At 34.3% G+C, this 21,997-nt stretch overlaps 1 protein-coding gene across 1 annotated transcript in view; it reads right to left on the bottom strand.

Annotated features, from left to right (window-relative positions):
* Positions 1-5,239: 5,239 nt before the first annotated feature.
* Positions 5,240-21,997, bottom strand: part of LOC140439892 (uncharacterized) — a 207,198-nt gene continuing 190,440 nt past the window's right edge. The window contains exons 3-4 of the mRNA XM_072530061.1: positions 15,796-16,069; positions 5,240-6,251 (exon numbers count right to left, since the gene is read on the bottom strand). Of these exons, the coding sequence (XP_072386162.1) occupies positions 5,983-6,251; positions 15,796-16,069 (543 nt within the window). The 3' untranslated portion in view covers positions 5,240-5,982. The remainder of the gene's footprint in view (positions 6,252-15,795; positions 16,070-21,997) is intronic.

Below are 21,997 nucleotides of genomic sequence, written 5' to 3'. Positions count from 1 at the left end.
TGTGGTCGGTGAATTGCCCGTGTGAGCGCAGGACGGGCAGCATCTGCGATAGTTTTGTGGACGGTATCACCCACCAACGACGACAGTTGTTGATACCAACCACAGTTTGTCGTCCGTCTGAGTGCTCCCACGATATTTCATACAAATTGTATACTCTAACACACATACATACATACACATACACACACAAACCCACATCCACACAAACGCGCACGCGCGAGCACATACATACCCAAACTGACTCATCATACAGTGAGAATATGCTCCGACTGCTGCGGTCTACAATTACCGATTTATAACGAGATGCTAGAGATAAAATCAAAGAAAAATATAACCAGGTAAGAAAAAGTTGAAGCAAATTTGTTGAAAAAAAAAAGAATTGTTGTAATTTCTAAAGGACTGATATCCTCTTTACTGGTGTCTCGCAGTTTTCCAAAGGCTGCCCACGCTAAAGTAATTCGTCTTTAGATTTCGCGGTCCAAATACGTATATTTCTCCACCAGTTCTACCACTTTGTCTTGAATGGTTATTGGAGATAATATTTGTCATAAACTTAGTTTTGGTCAAGTTCATTCTGAGGCCCACCTTCAATCATGCAAAGTCCAATTCATTTAACATATCTGTAGCTTCTCCTAAATTATCCGTGATAAGGACATTATCGTCTTCTTCTTCTTCTTCAGTGCCTTATCCGGTCCGGATGTTGGCGATCATCAAGGCTATCATGGTTTTGTTGACTGCTCTGCGAAACAGCTCCGTTGAGGTCATCCCAAACCATTGTCGGAGATTTTTCATCGTCTGCGAAACGGAAATGGTTATGCTATTCGCCGTCTCTTGTGACTCCTCTGTGGTTCCAATTGACCATCTTAAAGGCGTACTCTAATGCCGTTATGCATATTTTCGGTGATAATGTATCTCTTTGCCTTATCCCACGTTTTATTTTTATTGATCGGGTTTTATCGTCTATCTTAACAGTCATAGTGGTATTTTTGTAAATATTGTAAATAAGTTCACTATACCTATGGTCAATCCTGCTGTCATTCATTGCTTCTATAAGGCTATCTATTTCGATCGTGTCGAACGCTTTATGAAAATATATGAAAGTGAGGACAAGAGGTTTGTTGTATTCTATAGATTTTTCAATGAGTATCTTTACTGTATGGAGGTGAACGTATTATACGTAGAACTTTTAGGCTGTTATTTTCCTCTACAGTGCGTTTAATATTATCGGTTTTAATTTCCTTAAATCTCTTCTGATTGCCTTTGAAATAGTTTTATTCATTTCTCATAGAGTGTGGCTGTCTGCATGCTTATCGCCTCTCATTTGACTTCTTTAATCCAGCAGCGTTTCAGTATATGGACTTATTTTACTATCTGATTTTCTTTGAGGACAGTGCACTCGGTGACTTTGTTGTAAGGCGTTTATGATGCAATTATTATTATTCTATTATTCTACGGTCACTGCTTGTGGTGAACTTATTGGATACTGTTACATCTTTTTTTATTTGTTTTTTGTCACTTATGATGTAGTCGATTTCGTTCCTTATTCTATCGTTTAGACTTTCACAGGTCCATCTTCTGTGCATTTTTTTGCGAAAGAAGCTGTTCATGTTGAATAAATTATTCTGGAGAATCTTAGTAGCGTTTCTCCTCGGTCATTTCTTCCTGGGGAACCGAATTTTCCCAAGGATGTTTCTAGCTCTGCTTCTTTTACCCCTATTATTGCATTGAAATTGCCATATAAAATTAGAATTAAATACGAAAGTCATTAGGCACCCTAGATATATCGTCATAAAACATTTCGATTTCTTTGTCTGTATGGTCTGTTTTTGGACCGTATACTTGGATAATTTTGAGTTGATATCTACTGATCAACTTCAGAATAAGATATTACTCTGTATAATATACTTTGGGTATTTATTATTTTGTTTGCGTGGTTTTTGTCAACAAAGAAACTGATGAAATGAAATAAAACCCTGATTTCAGTATTTTAAAATTTTTCACCTTTAGGCCGAACCCTCCAGTAATTCCGGGAGTTATGTCTTCTTCTACTTTAGGGTTGAAGTCACCTATTATCACACAAATTTCATGTTTTTTTTTGTGTCTTCATAATTGAAGTTTGTTCTATTTTGTGAATCGGCTAAGATAGATAGGCCACAAGTGGTAACATGCGGATTGATAAAAGTGATCCTTCTAAAATAATCATGCCAAATAGGTCGGTCAAAAGAAGAAGAAGGGGGCAACCAAAATTCAGATATCTGGACTATGTGCAGGATGATTTAACGGAGATTTCAGTAAAGGAATGGAGAAGACAGATACTCGACTTCTTCTTCTTCAGGTACCATCTCCGCTACGGAGGTTGGCAATCATCATAGCTATTTTAATTTTTGAGGCAGTAGCTCTAAAAAGTTGTTTTGAGCTGCATCCCAACCATTCTCTCAGGTTCTTGAGCCATGAAATTCGTCTTCCTCCGATGCTTCTTCTGCCATCTATCTTTCCTTGCATTATGAGTCGCAGTATGCCATACTTATCGCCCCGCATCACATGTCCGAGATACTGTAGCTTTCTTTCTTTAATTTTAAGTTCAACTTCCTTCTCTTTACCTATTCTTCTCAGTACTTCATTGTTCGTAACTCTATCTACCCAGGAAACCTTTATAATTCTTCTTTAGGTCCACATTTCAAAGGCGTTAAGTCGTCTCATTGTGTCTAGATTAAACGTCCATGATTCCACTCCATAGTATAGTACACTGTATACGTAACATTTTGTTAGGCGTACTTTAAGAGCTAATGTTAAATCTTTGCCACACAGGACCTTTTTCATTTTTATAAAATTAGAACGTGCTTTGTCGATTCTGACTTTGATTTCTGCAGTGTAGTCATTATTTTCTGTTATAAGTGTTCCTAGGTAAGTGTACTTTTTTACTCTTTCGAACTGCTGGCCCTCTACTATCAAGATTTCGTTAGTATTATGGTTGTTTTTACAAATTTTCATAAACTTCGTCTTTTTAATATTGAGCGAGAGTCCATACTCCCTACTACACATTACTATTTTACTTATGAGTCTTTCCAGGTCTTGTAAACTACCGGCTATTATTACTGTATCATCTGCATATCTGATGTTGTTAACTAAGACTCCATTTACTCTTTGCCAACTGTTTTATCTTCCAGAGTTTCTCGAATTACCTCTTCAGAATAAGCGTTAAATAATAGAGGTGATTGTATGCAGCCTTGCCTGACCTCTTGCCCTCTTTATTTCCATTACTTTAGATGTCTCTTTTTCTATTCGTACTATTGCTCGCTGATTGTAATAAAGGTTTGTTATTAGCCTTAAATCTCTTTCATCTAGGTTTTTATTTTTTAGAATTTCCATGACCCGGTCATGTTTTACTTTATCAAACGCTTTATTGTAGTCTATAAAACAGGCATAAAGAGGACGGTTAACATCCAAACATCTCTGCGTCAGCACGTTGAAGGAGAATAGTGCCTCTCTGGTACCCATACCATTGCGGAACCCATATTGTGTGTCACTAATATCCAGCTCCAGTTTAGTGTGAATTTTGGCGTGGATAATTTTCAACAGAATTTTCAAGGTATGTGACATTAAGCTTATGGTTCGATAGTCACTGCACTCTTTGGCATTCACTTTCTTTGGCAAACACACAAATGCTGATGTCAACATTTCTCTAGGGATGATTCCCGTAGTATAGATAGCGTTGAACAGTTCTACTATTATGTCTAGGTTTTTCTCATTCACCAACTTTAATAGCTCGCTTGGTAATTTATCTGGACCAGCAGATTTATTGGTTTTCATTGGGTTTATTGCCTGACTAACCTCTGATTTGGTTATCTGTGGGCCTACGTCTCCCGTTTGGCTATCTACAGATGTACTAGCTTCTCTCTGGTCATGAAATAATTCCTCGATGTACTCTTTCCATCGTCGTAGTTTTTGTTCTGTCTCCAATATAATCTTTTTTACATTTTTGTCGAGCAATATATTCGAGGTTCTTCTACTTCCTACTCCGGCTAGTTCTTTGACTTTTTTATGTAGATTAAAGTTGTCATATCTGTTTTGCAGTTCTTCTATTTCTTAACATTTTTCAGAGAAGTCTAGCATTAGCCTTCCTAATTTTTCTTCTTATTTGGTTTTGAAGCTGTTTATAGCGGGTCGTATTGATGGTTTTGTTTTTTCTCCTTTCATTTATCAACTCTAGAATTTCCTCGGCCATCCATTCTTTTTTCTTACATTTGGTTGTTGTAAGTACTTTCTTGGCTCCAATATAGAGGTTTTGAAGAATTGCCACTGCTGTTCTACGTTGCAAATATTTCTTGGGTTTCTATCTAGATTTGTGTTGATTTCGTGTTTAGATTTTTTTTTTGTTTCTTCTGACTTTAGTTTCTGTATGTTAAGTTTATTGTTGTTGCGGCTCTTTTGCGTCTTTTTTAGTTGAAGTTGAAACCTAGCAATAAAAAGACTGTGATCAAAGGATACGTCTGCTCGTGGATATGCCTTTACTGCCTGAATTGAGTTTCGATATCTGTGTTTTATTAGGATGTAGTCAATTTGATTTCTGACGATTTTGTTGTCTTTGTCAGCTGGCGATTTCCATGAATAAAGGCGTCGCTTGGGTAATTTAAAAAATGTATTTGCGGCTATAGCATTATGCTTCTGGCAAAATTCTATTAGGCGATCTCCTCTGTCGTTTCGTTCACCAAGCCCATATGGTCCTACATGAGGGTAGCACTTTCCTTCGCCAATTTTTGCATTGAAATCACCCATGATTACTGTTATATCTCTAGATGCTGTGAGATGTAATGTGTTTTGAAGTTCGCTATAAAAGTTTTCTATTTCTTCTTCATTTTTATCAGCAGTTGACGCATAAATTTGAATTAAGTTCATTTTTCCATGGGTTGTCAATATCTGCAGCATTATAATTTTTTCCGACATCGGAACGAAGCCTGTTACTGATCTCGCTACTTTTTCACTGAGGATCATAGCAACTCCATATCTATGTTAAGTGTCGCTGCTTCCAGAGTAATAAATTCGTCCATTATCTGTATTGAGTTCGCCAGAGCTGATCCATCTTGTATCGCTTATTCCTAATATATCAATCTCCAGTTGCAACATCTCTTGCTGTATATTCCTCAGTTTCCCAGGTTCAAACATACTTCTAACGTTGCATGTAGCGATTTTGCAGATGGACTTGTATATATTTAGTGAGATAGATACTCGACAGGGAAGGATAAAAGAATGTTTTGAGGTAGGCTAGGGCTTACGAAGGGCTGAAGCACCAACTGACGAAGATATTTTTGGCAGAAATTCGTAAATGTAAATAAACTTTTCGAATGGTACTAAAATATCCGATGTCTTGTAAGTTGTGTACAATCCTTGGAGTGATGACATACATTAATAGAATATATTATTCGTTATTTCTGTATACGTACTATTAACAACTTAAAATACATTTGATTAAGATTGGAGATATGTTCGTTTTTATATAAAAATCTCAAATTGAGTTTCTAACGTTGTACAATACCTACTTCAATTAAAAAATCGAGATATTTTAAGTTTACTGGAAAATTTTAAAAGATAATGTATAATTTTTTTAATAAAATAAAAGTTGGAATTTCCTTATGCATGAATAGTTGAATAGATGATATTATAAATCAAATCAACATAAAATCTCCTAATATTATTTTAAGAACTATTTGTCATCAATATAATTGTCTCTGTAGTAATATATAAATTTTGTGGTCATTTCCATTAACTATTTTACATAATATATTTAAGATATTTTATGAAAATGCCCCACAATCATTTTTTCTGTTTCCCCTGCCGTAAGATGATGTTAATACTAAAATATTTTTTATATCTATAAATTATATCTTGTTCCAATTTTGATTTAATGTAAATACCATGTCTTTAATTAAAATCCAAATCTGCCCATTTACTTAGTAGCATTACATTACTATAAAACGCACTCTCTTAGAACAGATGATTTGCCGTGGCTGGTTTTAAATGATCACCCAGTAGATAAGAAGCAGCGCCTCCTGTCGCCCCCAACAGGGAAGTAAAAGGTGAGGATAGCGCAGCGGCTGCTGCCGCGGCTGCATGTGATCCGTGGTGGGATTGGAGATGGCTAGGTTGGGACAAAACCTTGTTGGCTTGTTGAACTAAAAGGGCGGTGTTGCATGATTGCGGGCTCATGGAAGACCATTTGTTATTATTAGAAATCAAGTCTTCCGATTGCTTACCTGAAAAAAAAAATTGTTTAAGTACTCAAAAAATTTGATTTTAAAAAAATTATGATAATTTAAAAAAAAACTAAACCACTACTTCAATTTAATCCCTACTGCCTAGATGACATCTGCCACAATACACTGATTATAAATTTCTAAATATAACTCTAAAGTATAATATTAAACTGTGTACAAATTTGTCATATAATCCTATAATCTATTACGGCTACAGAGGCAAGGTACGACTCATAATCGACTTGTATACAATTATCTAATGTATGTATTTTAATTGATTTTATAGGTATATCAATTTTTTTTCCCAAAGCCAATGTTTTTCCTTCGCCATATTTTATTGTTTAACCACCCTGTCATTTGTGATACTGCTTCGTTTATTGTTAGTTCTCTTACTTCCACCTTAACATCGATCGCCTAATATTTTTAAAACTAAATATTTCAATTTCATTTCTTGCTTAATAATCACTCCATCCATCGCAAGCTTGCATGTCAAATATATCTTTGTTTCCTTCTCTCAAAACCGTCTGTTCAGCATCAGTCGTACTTTAGTTAATTAGCTTCTTGTATATTTTTTATTATCTCTATACAAGTTCTCGGGACTTTGACAGACCTGTAATAAAAATCTCTTTTTAAGACCTGATCAAGCTTTTATTTAACAAAATACTCTTTAATCAAGGTGACATTGAACTTCCTCAAAGCAACAGCAAGTTCTGCAAAGATCCTTTACTCATCGCTAGTTCCCATTACATTTTTTTGTGGACTCATAAGAATCGTTTACTTATGAGTTCTTTTCTGGGACATCCTATTTTATCTGCTGTCGATTTTTCAGACTTCAAACAGACTTTTCCCTAATATTCGTCGGAGTATTTTCATCTCAGTTGTGTCTAGCAGTCGTCTCATTTTAGATGTGTCAGGTCTTGTCTCCGCTGTGTATGTTAATATAGGTCTAATTGCTGCTTAATAGATTCTTGTTTTTGTGTCTTGTCTTAGATGTTTGTTCTTCCAGATTGTAATAAGAGATAAGATAAGCTTTATCTATTCCCAGATATCTAAACCTTGCTTCCTGCTTCATTATTTTCCCATAAATTTCGATTTTACATCGTAGTGGGTGTAAACGTAGATGTTGTCATACATTTGGTTTTTTATGCTGATATTATCTTGGCTGTTGTATTGAAGATATGTGTTAATTTGTGGAGCTCGTCTTCTGTCTTGGCGATTAATGCTGCATCGTCTTGATAACATAATGTTTGGATTTCTTTGTAACCTCTTTCCCCATTCTGTAACCATGACCTTTACGTACTGCTTGTATTATTTCATCCATTATTATATTAAAGAGAAGTGGGCTTAACGAGTCACCCTGTCTGACTCCGCTTTGTACTGGTTGGTATACACTGTGTTAGTTTTCCATTTATCTTTGCCTGTATTCGATAATGGAAGTAAATGTTTTCTATGGTTTGTATAATATTGATTGGTATGTTTCTTTTATACAGTAGGTGTAAGACTGGTTTATTGTACTCGATGGCCTTTTCTGTGATTTGTCTTGGTACAAATACGGCGTCTACGCAGGATCTTTCGGATCTGAATCCTTGTTGTCTATCTGATAAAGTTGTTAGTTTATTGATTTTGTTGGTTAGGACTTTTGTGGTAAGATTAGGAGCGGTGTTTAGTAGATTTATACCTCTATAAAATACGAAAACTCTTCTACTACCTTAAAATATCTAATATTCTAATGTTCTTTGTAACGATGTTATAATTGGAATTCATTTATTTATTTGGCTTCATATATTTTGATTTATGTTTGACATAAATCACCAAAAAATTCAAAAACTAAGATAACCTAAATAAAAAACTGTCGAAAATAAAATGTCAATACTATTTTTAATTTGTACTAAATATGGTAAAATGAGACAATTTATATAAAAAAAACATAAAAACCACGTAGAAACACTCGACCTTGTTCAAAAATCCCTCATTCACAGGTACACGTAGAGTTGGCACAGAGTTTTATTTTTGTGTAGTCGCCTTGGTGTGAGCAATGTATCAAACCTATGATATTTATGGAATCAAAGTAGACAATATCATTTTTATATTCGAAGATAAATCTTGAGTCCAGCTGGTAAATATCAGAAACTTTCGTATATGATATTCGTCGGTCCGCGATTACTAAATGATGCTGGTGATATCTTCGGCAATATTGTCAGGGGTGGATTTTGGGAATAATATTCATGCCCCACAATATTCGCGGCAATAAAAAAATATTGATAATAAAAAAATATCACTACCTTTATTTCAATGTCAGATTTTTTTTTAATATTAAGAAAGATATAGCGCCTCAGATTTTAAATGTTTTCTCATTTTAAACACTTTAAATCTAACACTACTTAAAAACAGCAATATTTATATTTTAAGCCTAACAATAAAAAGATATTAATTTATTATTGAATATAAATGTATTGTTTCTAAAGTTTTGTAAAATATTCTTATTTAGGACCCGATTGAGATTTTGGATCAAACAATTGCAGTTGACTGTACGGCAAAAGATCCAAAAATTTAAGTTCTTCTTCTTCTTCTTTATTTTATAAGCCATTCTGCTTGTTCGTTGCAGGAATAATACATCTATGGAAGGTTATCACTCCATCTTTTGTGCGGTCGTCCGAGTCTTCTTCTGCCGATCTTATGCAGTGACTTATCTCTTGCTATTTTTACGACACGGGTCTCCTTTATTCTGATTATGTGGTTATTCCATTCGTTTTTTATATTTTGTGTCCATTCATTTATACACTGTACATTACATTTACGTCTAATGTCTTCACTTCTCTTTCGATCTGTCAGCGTATTTCCTGTAATTCTTCTCAGTACTCTCATCTCTGCCGTTTCCAGTAGCCTTTGCGTTATGGTTGTGTCGGGTCTTATTTCTGAGACATATGTCATTATTGGTCTTACACTGGCCTTATAAATTCTTGACTTTATTTCAGTGTTAATGTGTCTGTTTCGCCTTGTAGTGTTTTTAAGGCATCCTATCAGTCTATTTGCTTTTTGTACTTGATCTCTCTTTACCAATTAGTTGATATGGATACTGAAGAAACCCAATTTGTATTCCGTAGAGGCGTAGGTACCCGTGAACCAAGATATGCACGTCTGTTTCATAGGTTACAACAGGACTTTCGATAAAGTCCGCCACAAAGGGCTAATGGACGTCCTCAAAGTAAAACAATTTATTACAATACAATCACCTTCGAATTATAAGAAATCTATATTATAAACAGCAGGCATACATACGCATTAATGAATACATATCAGAAGAGTTCGAAATTAAAAGAGGAGTGCGACAGAGGTGTTTATTGTCACCACTACTATTCAATGCATACTCTGAAGAAATTATGAAAAGAGCTCTTGAGGGAGAAACATCAGAAATAAAGACGGCAGTTCAGTTCACAACGCTCGAATAATTAATGAGTATTTAAACAATACTTTCCTGAATCGAGATATCAGTGAAACAGGCGACATTAAGTGTCCTGCGCGATCTCCAAATCTTGAACACGTGGACTTCTTTTTTTGGGGACATTTTAAAAGCCTCATCTACGATCATCCTGAGAGTAGAGCCCAAAATTTTGATGAATTACAAAATCGAATTAGAGAAGTCTCCAATTCTGTTACAGTAGAAACTCTTTCATCTGTCCGCAGACGTTTTTAGGACAGATTGGAATACTGTTCATCCAAAGAAGGTAAAATATTTGAATAAGAGTATTTTTTTTTGTTTAATACCTTTAAATAAATGCGCTTTTATTTTTAATTCAAACACAAAAAATTGTTCACATTATTAAAAACCGATACAAATGCACCGCTTTATAAAGGTTAGTGTATTTTATCAAGTTTATGTACTCTAAGAAATCAAACGGGTATACGTAATGAAAACAAACATCGAATTTGAATGACGGAGATGTAAATCCCATGCGTTTTTATGTGCTACTAAATGGTTTCTTTTTTTCTGTCATGGTGTGTGGTGACGAAGGAGAATTACAGGAATTACAATTATCCAGTGTGCAATATCTAATCCAAAACTTAACGTACTGTATCAACATCGAAATAAGATGAAACGTGCAAAATGTTTTGTTTGGTGTTTTGTTTTATATGGAGTCGAAACGATGACTTTAAAGATAAAAAGTCTGAATAAGTTAGTGGCATTTGAAATGTGCGTGTACTGGAGAATTTTTAAAATTACTTGAACTGAAAAATAAAAACTAAAAACCAATGAAGCAGTTCTTCTTCTTCTTCTTCTTCAAGTGCCCTCTCCACTACGGAGTTAAGCAATGATCATTGCTATTCGTATCTTTGAAGCTGTTGCTCTAAATAATTAGTTAGATGTGCACTGGAACCAGTCTCTTAAATTGCGCAGCCAAGATATACGTCGTCTCCCCACGCTTCGTTTGCCCTGAATCTTTCCTTGGATAATTAACTGGAGCAATCGGTACTTTTTCCCTCTCATCACATGACCAAGATATTGCAACTTTCTTCTCTTGATAGTGATCAACAGCTCCCGTTCTTTGTTCATTCTTCGAAGAACTACACTATTTGTTACTTTGTTTGTCCAAGGTATTTTCAGAAGAAGTTCTAAATAGATCAAATAGAGAAAAACAACCATTGAGAATGATTAAAATAAGCAAAATTAGTTATTTGGGTCAATTGCTACGTAGCAAAAGTACAATATTCCTAAATTGATCATTAAGGAATGTAGCACTTTTTCCTAGTTAAGGGTCAAATAGAGAAAAAACGCGGTATTGAAAGCAAAAATTGTACTGGCTGCTTAATATTAGAAGCAGGATAAAACTAGGCTTTGAAAAACTTATACGTACTTACATCTGAAGGCGGAGAAATGTTTCCCACCATAATCACTAACCTCCAATGATGAAGACGGCATATATGGGAGGTATTTTTGTTCTTAAGAGTTTTAGTACTTTTTTGCAACTAAAACCTTTTTGAATATTTGTTGACTTAAGTTAATGAGTTTCCGAATCGTCCAAAGATACGTTTTTAGATCAAAAATAAAAAGTTGGTGTTTACGATTGATATCTTCTACCTGTATGTTAAAATAAGGTCTTGTAACTTCCTATATAATTCCTTTAAAATCAAGCAAGTTACCTTAATCCTGTTGTTGTGGAGTGGCTCTCCATATTTGCTCGTGGTCGATAATTCTATTAGAAAAGCACGTTGGCCCTCCTCTGTATCAGGCCACACCCAGGTTTTATTAACCATTCAGGTTTTTATGACATAAAAAACCGTGTAAAAGTATTTGTTTCACTTAAGTTTTAGTTTCATTCGATTCGTTTAGATAAATTTTTTGATTTGTTTTTTGATTGATATTAACTGCGCTTCGTTTAATCTGGTATTCTAATTCTTGGTTCATCTTGTTATTATTTTACTTGCTATTTGTAGTTTGTATTTTGAGTATAGACATTAATATTTAAGTGTAAAATTGCTGTAATTAAGCAAAAACTGGATAGAATCTAAAATAAATACATCTTTAGGTTTTTAAATGGCTAAATCACAGACAAAAAAATGATACATTATAAAAAAGAATTTAGTTTAGTTTTATTAATATTTTATTTTTTTATTTATAATTTTGGACAGTGTTTTTCCTCAAATATGTTTTATCGAATCTAAAATGTAGTTAGCAAATATTTCTCCTACAATACTTTAGAAAATGTTGTAATCATTTTAATTGGTTTGGTAGAGAATACTGCTAGTTCGACTCTGTTCATCGACCAATATAAAATTCCTGCTAAACATTAGAACGCAAGGGCGACGTCAGGAGGCAGGATAGCGAGAGAGTGTACGTAGCAGGACTAACAGGACTACGAGTCGTCGTAGAGGCATCACGAACGGGAGCAGGAATAGAGCAGCAGGAGCTTCCCTTGCGCCTCTCTGACATTTAATCTAGAAAATTGCCCGCTGCCGCCCATTTATTTCCATTACTGTCAACTCTTTAGCTGCTGCCTACGTAGAAAGACCCACTCACACATACACACATACAACACTCTCCACTTTCCACTATGAAGAATTCTTTCCATCGCAAAACACCAATCTGATGTCACATTACAGAATGAGAACTTTTTCCATTGGGTGTCGGATATGTAATTGGCCCGAATGCCGTTCTTGTTAGAATTAAATTAATTCCCAAATGCTTAGTCTCCGGAGGGTAGAATATCCTTACATTTGGCGCTTCTGTTTGTTTCTATTGCAACTTGATAGCGCCGTTCTGCCATCTAAAGAACGCTTAAATATTTTTAAAAGTTCCAATTCTAGTAGTGCTTTCTGGATTAAAGTTTAGATTCTATTTTAAAGTTTTTTTACCTAACAAACGATATATCTATAAAATTTCGTTATATATTTTTTAAACGGGTAACAAGCTTTTTTATGCAAACTTATTTTTATTAAAATAAGAATAAATAGATATATTTGTAATATAAGTATTCCTTATATATGATCAGCTATAAATAAGTAGTTTTTATATGCAGACTATTTAATCAGGCGTTTCCTTTTTACCTTATTAATCTTCTTCGAACTATCTTTATTTGTATTGATTGATATAAAACAGAAATATGATCGCTTATACAAAAGGACCAAGAAATGTTTAAATGTTTCGGACAAAAAATGCTAAGAAGAATATATGGAGGAACAAAAGATTAAGGTTTGTGGAGCAGGCGTTGCAATTTTAAGTTGTATAAAAATTTTTGAGGAATCTAACGTTGTAAAATTCATTCAAGTAGCACTCCTTAGATGGATAGGGCATGTAATTAGGCGAGAGGAAGGTGCAGCAGTCAGAAAAGTTTTTGACTGAAGAGGGCCGATCGGAAAAGCCAGAGGAATACCGAGACTTAGATATCAAGATAAACGATTAGAAAACGATTTAAAATCTATTGGAGTTATAGCATGGAAAAGAATTGCCAAAGACACGGTTGAATGAGTGATTGTTCTGATAACGGTTTTTACATCAATGATGATCAATGAGTTTTAATATGTAAAAGTGTAGATTGTCATCAGCTATGGATTTTCTGTCGTCTAAGTTTTCAATAGCGTATCTGACTTTCTCATAACAGAATCATTAGTTTTGGGAGATTAGTATAGCTATCTTTATTTGGGGTTTTTTCTCTTGATAAAATCCTTTAATGTAATTTTCCTAAATGTGTAGCTAATCGCTATCTGTTGTTGTTTTGTGGTTGTGTATTATTAAGTTGGTGTTCATTGTCGTATAGCAGCCTCTTATTTCTTTAAATTTTTTGTGAAAATTTAATGAGTCAAGATTTCTATATGGTCTTTCTGCTGCTTGACATGGTTCTTTAATGCATTTTTGGTTTTCTTTTCTGATTTAGTTGAATATATTATTACGATATAATATTAATTATTGTTTTATATCGTTGTTTATTTTTGATGCATATTATTTTTTAATTTTATTTGTTATATATGTCGTCATTCATATTTTTCACGTCCCTTTTACCAAATAAAATACTTGTTTTACTTTTGATTTTTTGTATTGCTTTCCACTCATCATCACTTTGGTCTTTTTCTTGTCTATCTACTTGAAATTGTATTGGCAGTTTGTTTCCAAGATCTCTAATTTAAAATACATTTACTATACGTAATATACCTACATAATATCCTACAACATATCCTCATAAAAAAATTCTAACATCGTATAATTTTTTATTTTTGCTCTTAATTATTAATATTACTGTTATACATGAGCAAGTGCAGAGGGGCAAGTCCCTATTATGCCCAAAAACAATGAAATTTCATTAGTAACCTACTAGTAAATTCCAAAATTCCAAAATTATAATTTTTGCTTTAAAAGAAAAACAATAGTTTAACTATAATATAAAACAGTGAAGTCTGTTTTTGAACGAGTTGGTAGAGAGAGCAAAGACAATGTTATCATTAAGGTTATTCCAGCACTCAAAAACTCTATTTGGTAGAAAGTTCTGTCTTGATCTTGTAGAAAAGTTTCCTTTTTTTAGTTTAAACTAATGACCCCTGAGGCGTTCATTTTGATTTATGGTAAACATTTCATCGAGATTTCCAAAATTGAATTTTAATATTTTTAAATGTTGTAAATAAGTCTCCTCGTCGGCGAAGTTCAAAAGAAGTTATGTTAGCCATACTAAGTCTTTCTGCATAAGAAGGTCTTCTCGGTCCCTCAGGAATTCGTGTGACTTTTCTTTGGACGTTTTTCAACAGTCTTGTCTCGAACCAAATCAGAATACCACGTTGGTCCATTCAAGTATGGGTCTTACGTAAAGAGTGTGAAGTTTACAGAATGATTGTATTATATAAATGTACAACTATTTACAAAAAGATGGAAATAGTATCTTTGGAAAATGTTTATGGACAAGGAAAGAGGAAATACTGTGTACATCGGTAAAAGTCAAATGATCATTGGAAAAAATTGTAATCACTCAACTGGTATTCTGCAGTGTTAGTTATATTTTTACACGTCATACACTGCACTGCACATTTTACGACTGCAAGCAGTGTATGAAAATACATGTATGCGTGTACAATTTTCCAGGAATAGTATCGAAAATTTGAGAGTGGAACAGAGGAAATGCATGATAAGCCGTGACCAGGTGCATTAAGTACTACATAAACAGACAGGAATGTGGCATGTGTTTGTGGCAAATGTGTGCTTGATTAGAGAAAATCATTTAATTTCAATCAAAGTAATTTCAAGAAATGTTGGTGTGAGTATATGATCTGCCCATAGTATCGTACGTAAACTGGATTAAAGCAAAGTTTGTGCACAATAGGTTTCTTGCCTTTTTCAGAAGACTGAAAAAACATAGGAACTTTTTGACGACCATAAAGAACCCTTGCTCGTAGAGTTTACGAAACCTAGAGTCAATATCAACGCAAACCTGTCTAGTGAAACCTTGAGAGAGGAGCTGCTGTTGGCAGCTGGTTAAATGTAAATTGTGACTCTGAAGAAGAGATAATAACCAGGCTCTAAATATCATGTAAGAATTTTATGACCAGTTTACGAACAGAAACCTGTCGATGCACATTCGTAGGAAAGTCCTGAACTATTATGTGTGGTCTAACCTATTACATTGTTGTGAGATGTAACCATAAAAACCACAATGCTTAACAAATTAGAAGCTTTCGAATTGTGGTGCTATTGATGAATCCTAAGCATACCATGGATTTTGCATACTTCCAATAAAGATGTTCTTAAAATGATGAATTCAGAACACTTGCTCACAAACATCAAGAAGAGGAGAAAAACAGAATCCTTTGGCCATATAATTAGAGGACTCGAATAAAGAATAAGAAAGGTAAAAACGATTTATTAAATTTAATTTATGCGAGCATAAAAGCTATTAATAATAACTTTTTCTACAGTATTTAATTTTTTTCAGTCATGCGATTTATACGCCTTCTTAGTTTCTATTTATGTTTCTACGATCTGATTTTGGACACTTATCAATACTTAAAATTATTAGATAAGTTATTCCGAAGCTTTAGATAAACCAATAATGTATATTTAACTTACCAGAAATTCCATTGACCGGTTTGATATCACTATTATTAGAATGTAGACTGGATATACTACTCGTATTAGAATTTGGAGTTGTAGATATGCTAGAGTGAGGTGATCCAGGTTTAACATTGTCTTTATTACTACTAACAGAGTTTTTTGTACTGTTGTTGTTCTCTGCCTTGATATTCGTGGTAGGGTTCGGACTGTCTGAGTTGATACTTGAAGACTTTTGCTGTGCTAGACGTTCTTGTTTTCGGAACTTTGCTCTTCTATTTTGAAACCAAACCTGAAAAAAATCGCAAGATTAATTATATTCTAAACATGATTTTTAACTTCTAATGGAGAATAAAATTAAATTATTAAAAGATTTTCTGGCAAAAAGGTAGTAACCAAAGGTTGGATATCCAAAATTATATATAATGGTGGAAATAGATTTGTAATACCAAAAGTCTCTAGAAAATTAAAATAAAAGTGGTACATTAGTGATTTAAATATTATATTTTAAATTGAATAAAGTAATTTTATTATTTATTTATTATTTTTTATATATATTTTTATAGATTTTAATAAAATAGACAAAGTTTACATGTTATATAACGGACTCGCGTCGTCGCTTAAATCGACTTTTTTAACTGTTTACTGTGACTGCGAAACACGAATTGCTATTTTGTGACCCTACTTCCGTAACGTCATGTCGTGGCGCTACTTCTGTGACGCCGTATCGTGGCACTACTTCCGTGACGATCGCCCCAGCCTTTTACTATAAATAAAAAGTAATATAACGCCAGTATGGAAGCTTCGCTTTAAAAACTAATTACAAAAAAACACGTGGGTCACGAAAATTTGTAAACAAATAAGGTGTGAAATACGATTATTATTATACTTTATAATACTGGTAGAATTTCAGAAAGAAATTGGAATCTGGAAAACATCAGAAGAAATTAAAAACCAACTTAAGGCTAAAATAAAAAATGTCAACTCAGAGCTACAGCCAGAAATAAGCAAATCAGAAATAAAGAAGGCATTGAAAGAAATGAAAAACAACAAATGGCCTGGAAAAGATGGAATAACTGCAGAGATGCTGAAATATGGTGGAAAAGTGGTAATTAATACTCTAAATTCCCTTTTAAACAAGATGTTAAAATAAAAAAGAATCCCAAACAACTGGAAGGAATCCGTACCTAACCATTATCCTACACAAAAAAAGGGATAAAGCAGATATAAAAAATTACCGTCCTATAATACTCCTCAATGTAACGTATAAACTCCTAATAAAAATTTTAACCAATAGATTGACGATAAACTTCGACGGATACCAGTCAAAAGAACAAGCTGGTTTTAGAAAGGGATTCAGCACAAGTGACCATTTTCTAAGTATGAAAATACTTATAGAACAAGCAAATGAATACCGCATTCTTCTATATATAGCGTTCATAAATTTCGAAAAGGCTTTCGACAGTATCGAACATTGGGCAGTGAATAGTTCTTAGATTAACAGCAGAATTAAGCACAGATATACGGAACTAATAGCCAATATATATAAGGAAGCCAAATAAATAGAGGCGTGTGACAGGGTGACACAATATCACCGAAACTTTTCAATCAGGCTCTGGAAGATATTTTTAAAGGATTAGAATGGGAAGAAAAAGGTATAAGAATTTGTGGACAACGCTTGAACCATCTAAGATTAGCTGATGACATCACATTGATAACCGATAAAAAAGAAGAATTATTTGAAATGATTAAAGAACTGGGCGTAGGAGCTGGAAAGATAGGCCTTAATATAAATTTCATCAAGACCAAAATCATAACAAATACAGATGAAGACATCACAATGAGGATCGGACAAGATAAAATAGAACAAGTTTAGGATTATATATATATATATATATATATATATATATATATATATATATATATATATATATATATATATATATCTGGGTCAAAATGTTAAACTTAACAAAGAAAACCAAACAGCAGAGATACAAAGGCGAGTTAGACTGGCATGGGCGGCATTTGGCAAACTAAGCTACATTTTTAAAAACAAAAGATATTCACAGCAGCTTAAGACCAAACACGTGGGCTCTAGGTGGGTGACTGTAGCGACAGACAGAGAAGAATGGAAAAGGATTGGGGAGGCCTATGTCCAAAGATGGACCGAAGAAGGCTAATTGGATAGATGTAATAATGAGTGTGCAGATATTTATATAAAGAAAGAACTCAAGGTGTATCTTTGTCACCTAAACCAGTAATAACAAGGTAGAAAATACAGCTCGAAGCAGTTTTTTTTTACTTTTAATTAACACTGCAATGAAATACACTCACCGATACAGAAAACGGAGTACTTGCATTTTTTAAATAAAAACTTAAAAATTTAATTCTCTTAACACAAACGAAGCAAACTGTTTTACAAGATTTCTAATAGAAATTTAACTTTTAAATAAAGAACTGTTTCAGTAGATAATAATTAAAAATTAAGGATAAAGACCAAAGTAAATGTTGTAACAAAATGACGCTCAATTAATAAAAACTTAAATCATGTGTCCAGACAAACTGATTTTAATAATAAATGTTTCCTCCACGTACTCGAATTATTGCCTGAATTCTCCTTGGCATGCCTAAAATCAAATGAGAAATGTCCTATTGGGGAATAAGTTTCCATTTTTCTAAAAGGACTTCTTGTAACTGAGGGGCAGGAACACGACTTCGTATCCTTTGCCCAAGCATATCCCAAACATGTTAGGTTGGGTTTGCTTTTGGACTCAATGCTGGCCAATCAATTAAAGGAATGTTTATTTCATTTAAAAACTGTTGAGAGATAAAGTAATTTTCAACAAAACCAGCATAAGGTTCCAAAATCTTGGGGGAAAATTTCATCAATGTACCTGGCAGCTCTTATGGAGCCTCTCGGAACGATGTACAATTATGTACGTGCTTCTAGAGAAATTCGAGCCCAGACCATATTTGAGTCCCCTTGATAGCCTACCCTAGGATTGAAGGTACATTCTGCAAAACGCTTATGTGGTCTTCGTCATACTCTCTCACGGCCATCTGGAGACCACAAGGTAAACCTGGACTCATTGGTAAATTAAACGTGCATCCAATTCTCTCTATCTCCAATGGCGCTACAGCCCAAATCGGACTTGGCCTCCTCCAAACTATGCCTCCAACCTTGTCGGTCCCGCGCCGATCTTCTCCAGGTTCTCACGTCTAGCAAATTTTGCGCGTCCGCTGCCACTTCATCCTCCCATCTTTTCCGTGATCTTCCTTTTGGTCTTGCGCCCTGCATTTTACTATCTAGGGCTCTTTTCGGCAATCTTTCTGTCTCCATTCTTACTACATGATCAGCCCAGCGAAGTCTCTGAATTTTAACGAATTCTGAGATCGGTGTCTCTTTGAACAGTTGGTAGAGTTCAAGGTTATACCTGGATCTCCATATTCCGTTTTCGTTAATAGGTCCAAATATCTTTCTTAGGACTTTTCTTTCGAAGACTTCCAGTTTTCTTTTTGTCTCTTCTATCGTCACCCATGTCTCGCATGCATAACATACTATTGGTCTGATAATAGTTTTGTAGACCCTAATTTTCGTTCTCCAGTTGTGTTTTTGGAGCGAAACACATGATCGAGTGAAAAATAAGCTTTGTTTCCCTTTATTATTCTTCTTTGGATTTCTGGTTCTTCTGTTCCATCCGTTCCATTCTGTGCCTACAATTATTTACACTAAAATAAGCATGGTTTCTGGCAAACTGAAGCCGCGCAACTCGATGGCGCCTGAGAAGTTACAGGCCTGTTGCAGGTCTGCGACTGCTTAAATTTGTTTCTCCAAGCCTTCGTTTAATTGTTCGTTCACTTTACGTTAGTATTCCGGACGTACTGAAGTTAATTTCGTACAGCCGTGGCAGGACGATCTCGTAGACTTTGTACGATGATAAAGCGATTATCACGGTCACGAGTTCTTTGTCGGAGACCGGTTTCAGGTCGTCTAGTGTAAGCACCGGTTGCCAAAAAAACGTGTAAAAATACGTGCACTATTGGATACTTATACTTTTGAACCACATATCGCTTACTCCTCCGTCTTGAAGCAAAGCAACAATAGCAGCCGCTGTTTCGGGATTTACAACCATAATTGAGGAGCATACATGCAAAAACCGATAAATCCATTTTTTGAATTTTTTAACCTGAATATGGATTAATATCAATTAAGTAGCCCTCTATGTTTCTAGAATATAAAATTCCAACAAAAACCGATATTTTTCCTTTAAAATGATGAACAAAGTTCACCAGTTCGAGCAAATGCCGATAAATCCAAATTTCAAGCAAAACCCGATATATCTTTAAATAATTAATTCGCAATCGATGATGTAAATCCATAATATAGTGCGTACTTATAGCAGGTTTGTTTATGCTGATTTGGGCTTCGTTTTATAGTAGTAGCATAAACAAAGAAGTATACTTCTTTTCCTATGGTAGTAGTTTGTAAATTAAAAACGAGAGGACTGTGTTACCTTAATCACGTTTTCGGAATTTAGGGGCAAAGGATTAAGAGGTTATGTTATGTTGTTTATGAATTACGTATTAAGCAGTTGTTTAACATAATTTTATTAAGTTTTAACAATGGAAGCAAGTGTGTTGGAAATTAGTATAGGAAATAGGAAAAAACAGAAAAGTGAGACCAAGAGGCAGAAATTGCAAAAGCAAAGGTAACAGGTAAAGAATAAATTAAGACGTTCGTTACCTAATCCATTTTTTGTTTTAGATATCGTGATAGCGATCCTCATTTGGAAAACTTTACAATAGTTTGCAAACATAATGGCCCTACTTATCACTGCAATAGCATGGCTGAAAGTGACATTCGAGCCATTTGAAATAAAATTTTTGAAAATAATGTGAAGTCAGAACAGGATATTAAATTGTGTCATTACATGTCAGTAGTTCCAATTGAAAGGAAAAGATCGACAACAGAACGAGCAATCAAGGGGCGTAACTTTTCCGTACACTACTTCTTGTCGAAAAGAGTCAGCAAGAAAAAGTTCAGGTATGTCAGGCATTTTTCTTGAAATGTGTGAATATTAAAAAAGATCGCAATACTACGTTGCTAAAACATTGTCAGATGGAAATAATCCAAAAGAAAATCGGGGATGGAGATCACGTGTCCACAAAATATCCACAAAAATGTCCATAAAAATAGAAAGAAAGTAAGACGAATTTATTTGGCCGCTGATCTAAGCATAAAGAAATTACATGGCATGTACCTCACTAAATGCGACCCTGAACATAATGTAAACTTTTCGATGTTTAGAAGGATATTCGTTAATGATTTTAACATTGGGTTTTCTACTCCAGCATCAGATGTGTGCGCACAATGTACCAGACTTAAATTCAAAATTAGAACGGAAATTAACGAGGTAAAGAAAAGAGAGTTTCGAACTGAGTTGAGTATCCACCAAAAGAGGGCTAATGCATTTTATAGTCTGCTAAAAGAAACTCCTGAAAATTCCATTACATTCTGCTTTGATATGCAGCAGGTGCAGCCTTTGCCCAAAACACCTATTAATGATGCGTTTTATGCACAGCAGATTAGTATGTATGTTTTTTGCTGCGTTGATAGCCAGTCCAAACATCCAACTTTTTTTACGTGGACTGAAGATCAGGCAGGTAGAGGATCAATTGAAATAGGTTCTGCACTTGTTAATTACTTGGATTCTTTAGAGTACGATAATATTACGACACTTCGCCTCTTTTGCGACGGGTGCGGTGGACAAAACAAAAACACCCATATTATTCATTCGCTGTACTTCTGGCTTAGATTTAAAGCTCCAGTTCAAGTAACAGAAATATTACTTGTATTTCCAGTCAGGGGCCATTCGTATTTGCCAGCAGACAGGGTATTTGGGAGAGTAGAAAAGCTTCTAAGAAAAAAAGCCACAATTCTCTCTAGAGAGAAATATGAAGAAATTTACAAACAAATTGGAGTTGTTAAAAAGATAGGCACTGATTGTAGATTGTTTAATGTGAAAGAGCTTCAAGTTGGTTTGAAAAAAGTAAATCGCTAGCCGATACAAAGAAAATTGTAATAAAAAAATTTAACAATGGCAAATTCATAAAAATACGTTCATTCCAAAACTATTATTTTACCAGTGGGTTGGAAAATTTTAAAAACCTTTGGAAACCAAAATTTTACGATATTGAGTTAACCATCTCAGAAAAAGAA

This window comes from Diabrotica undecimpunctata, chromosome 4 (genome assembly GCF_040954645.1).
Source record: "Diabrotica undecimpunctata isolate CICGRU chromosome 4, icDiaUnde3, whole genome shotgun sequence".
In the NCBI taxonomy this organism is placed as follows: Eukaryota; Metazoa; Arthropoda; class Insecta; order Coleoptera; family Chrysomelidae; genus Diabrotica; species Diabrotica undecimpunctata.
The sequence above is the reverse complement of the archived record's forward strand: the minus strand, read 5'-3'. Positions and strand labels throughout refer to the sequence as shown.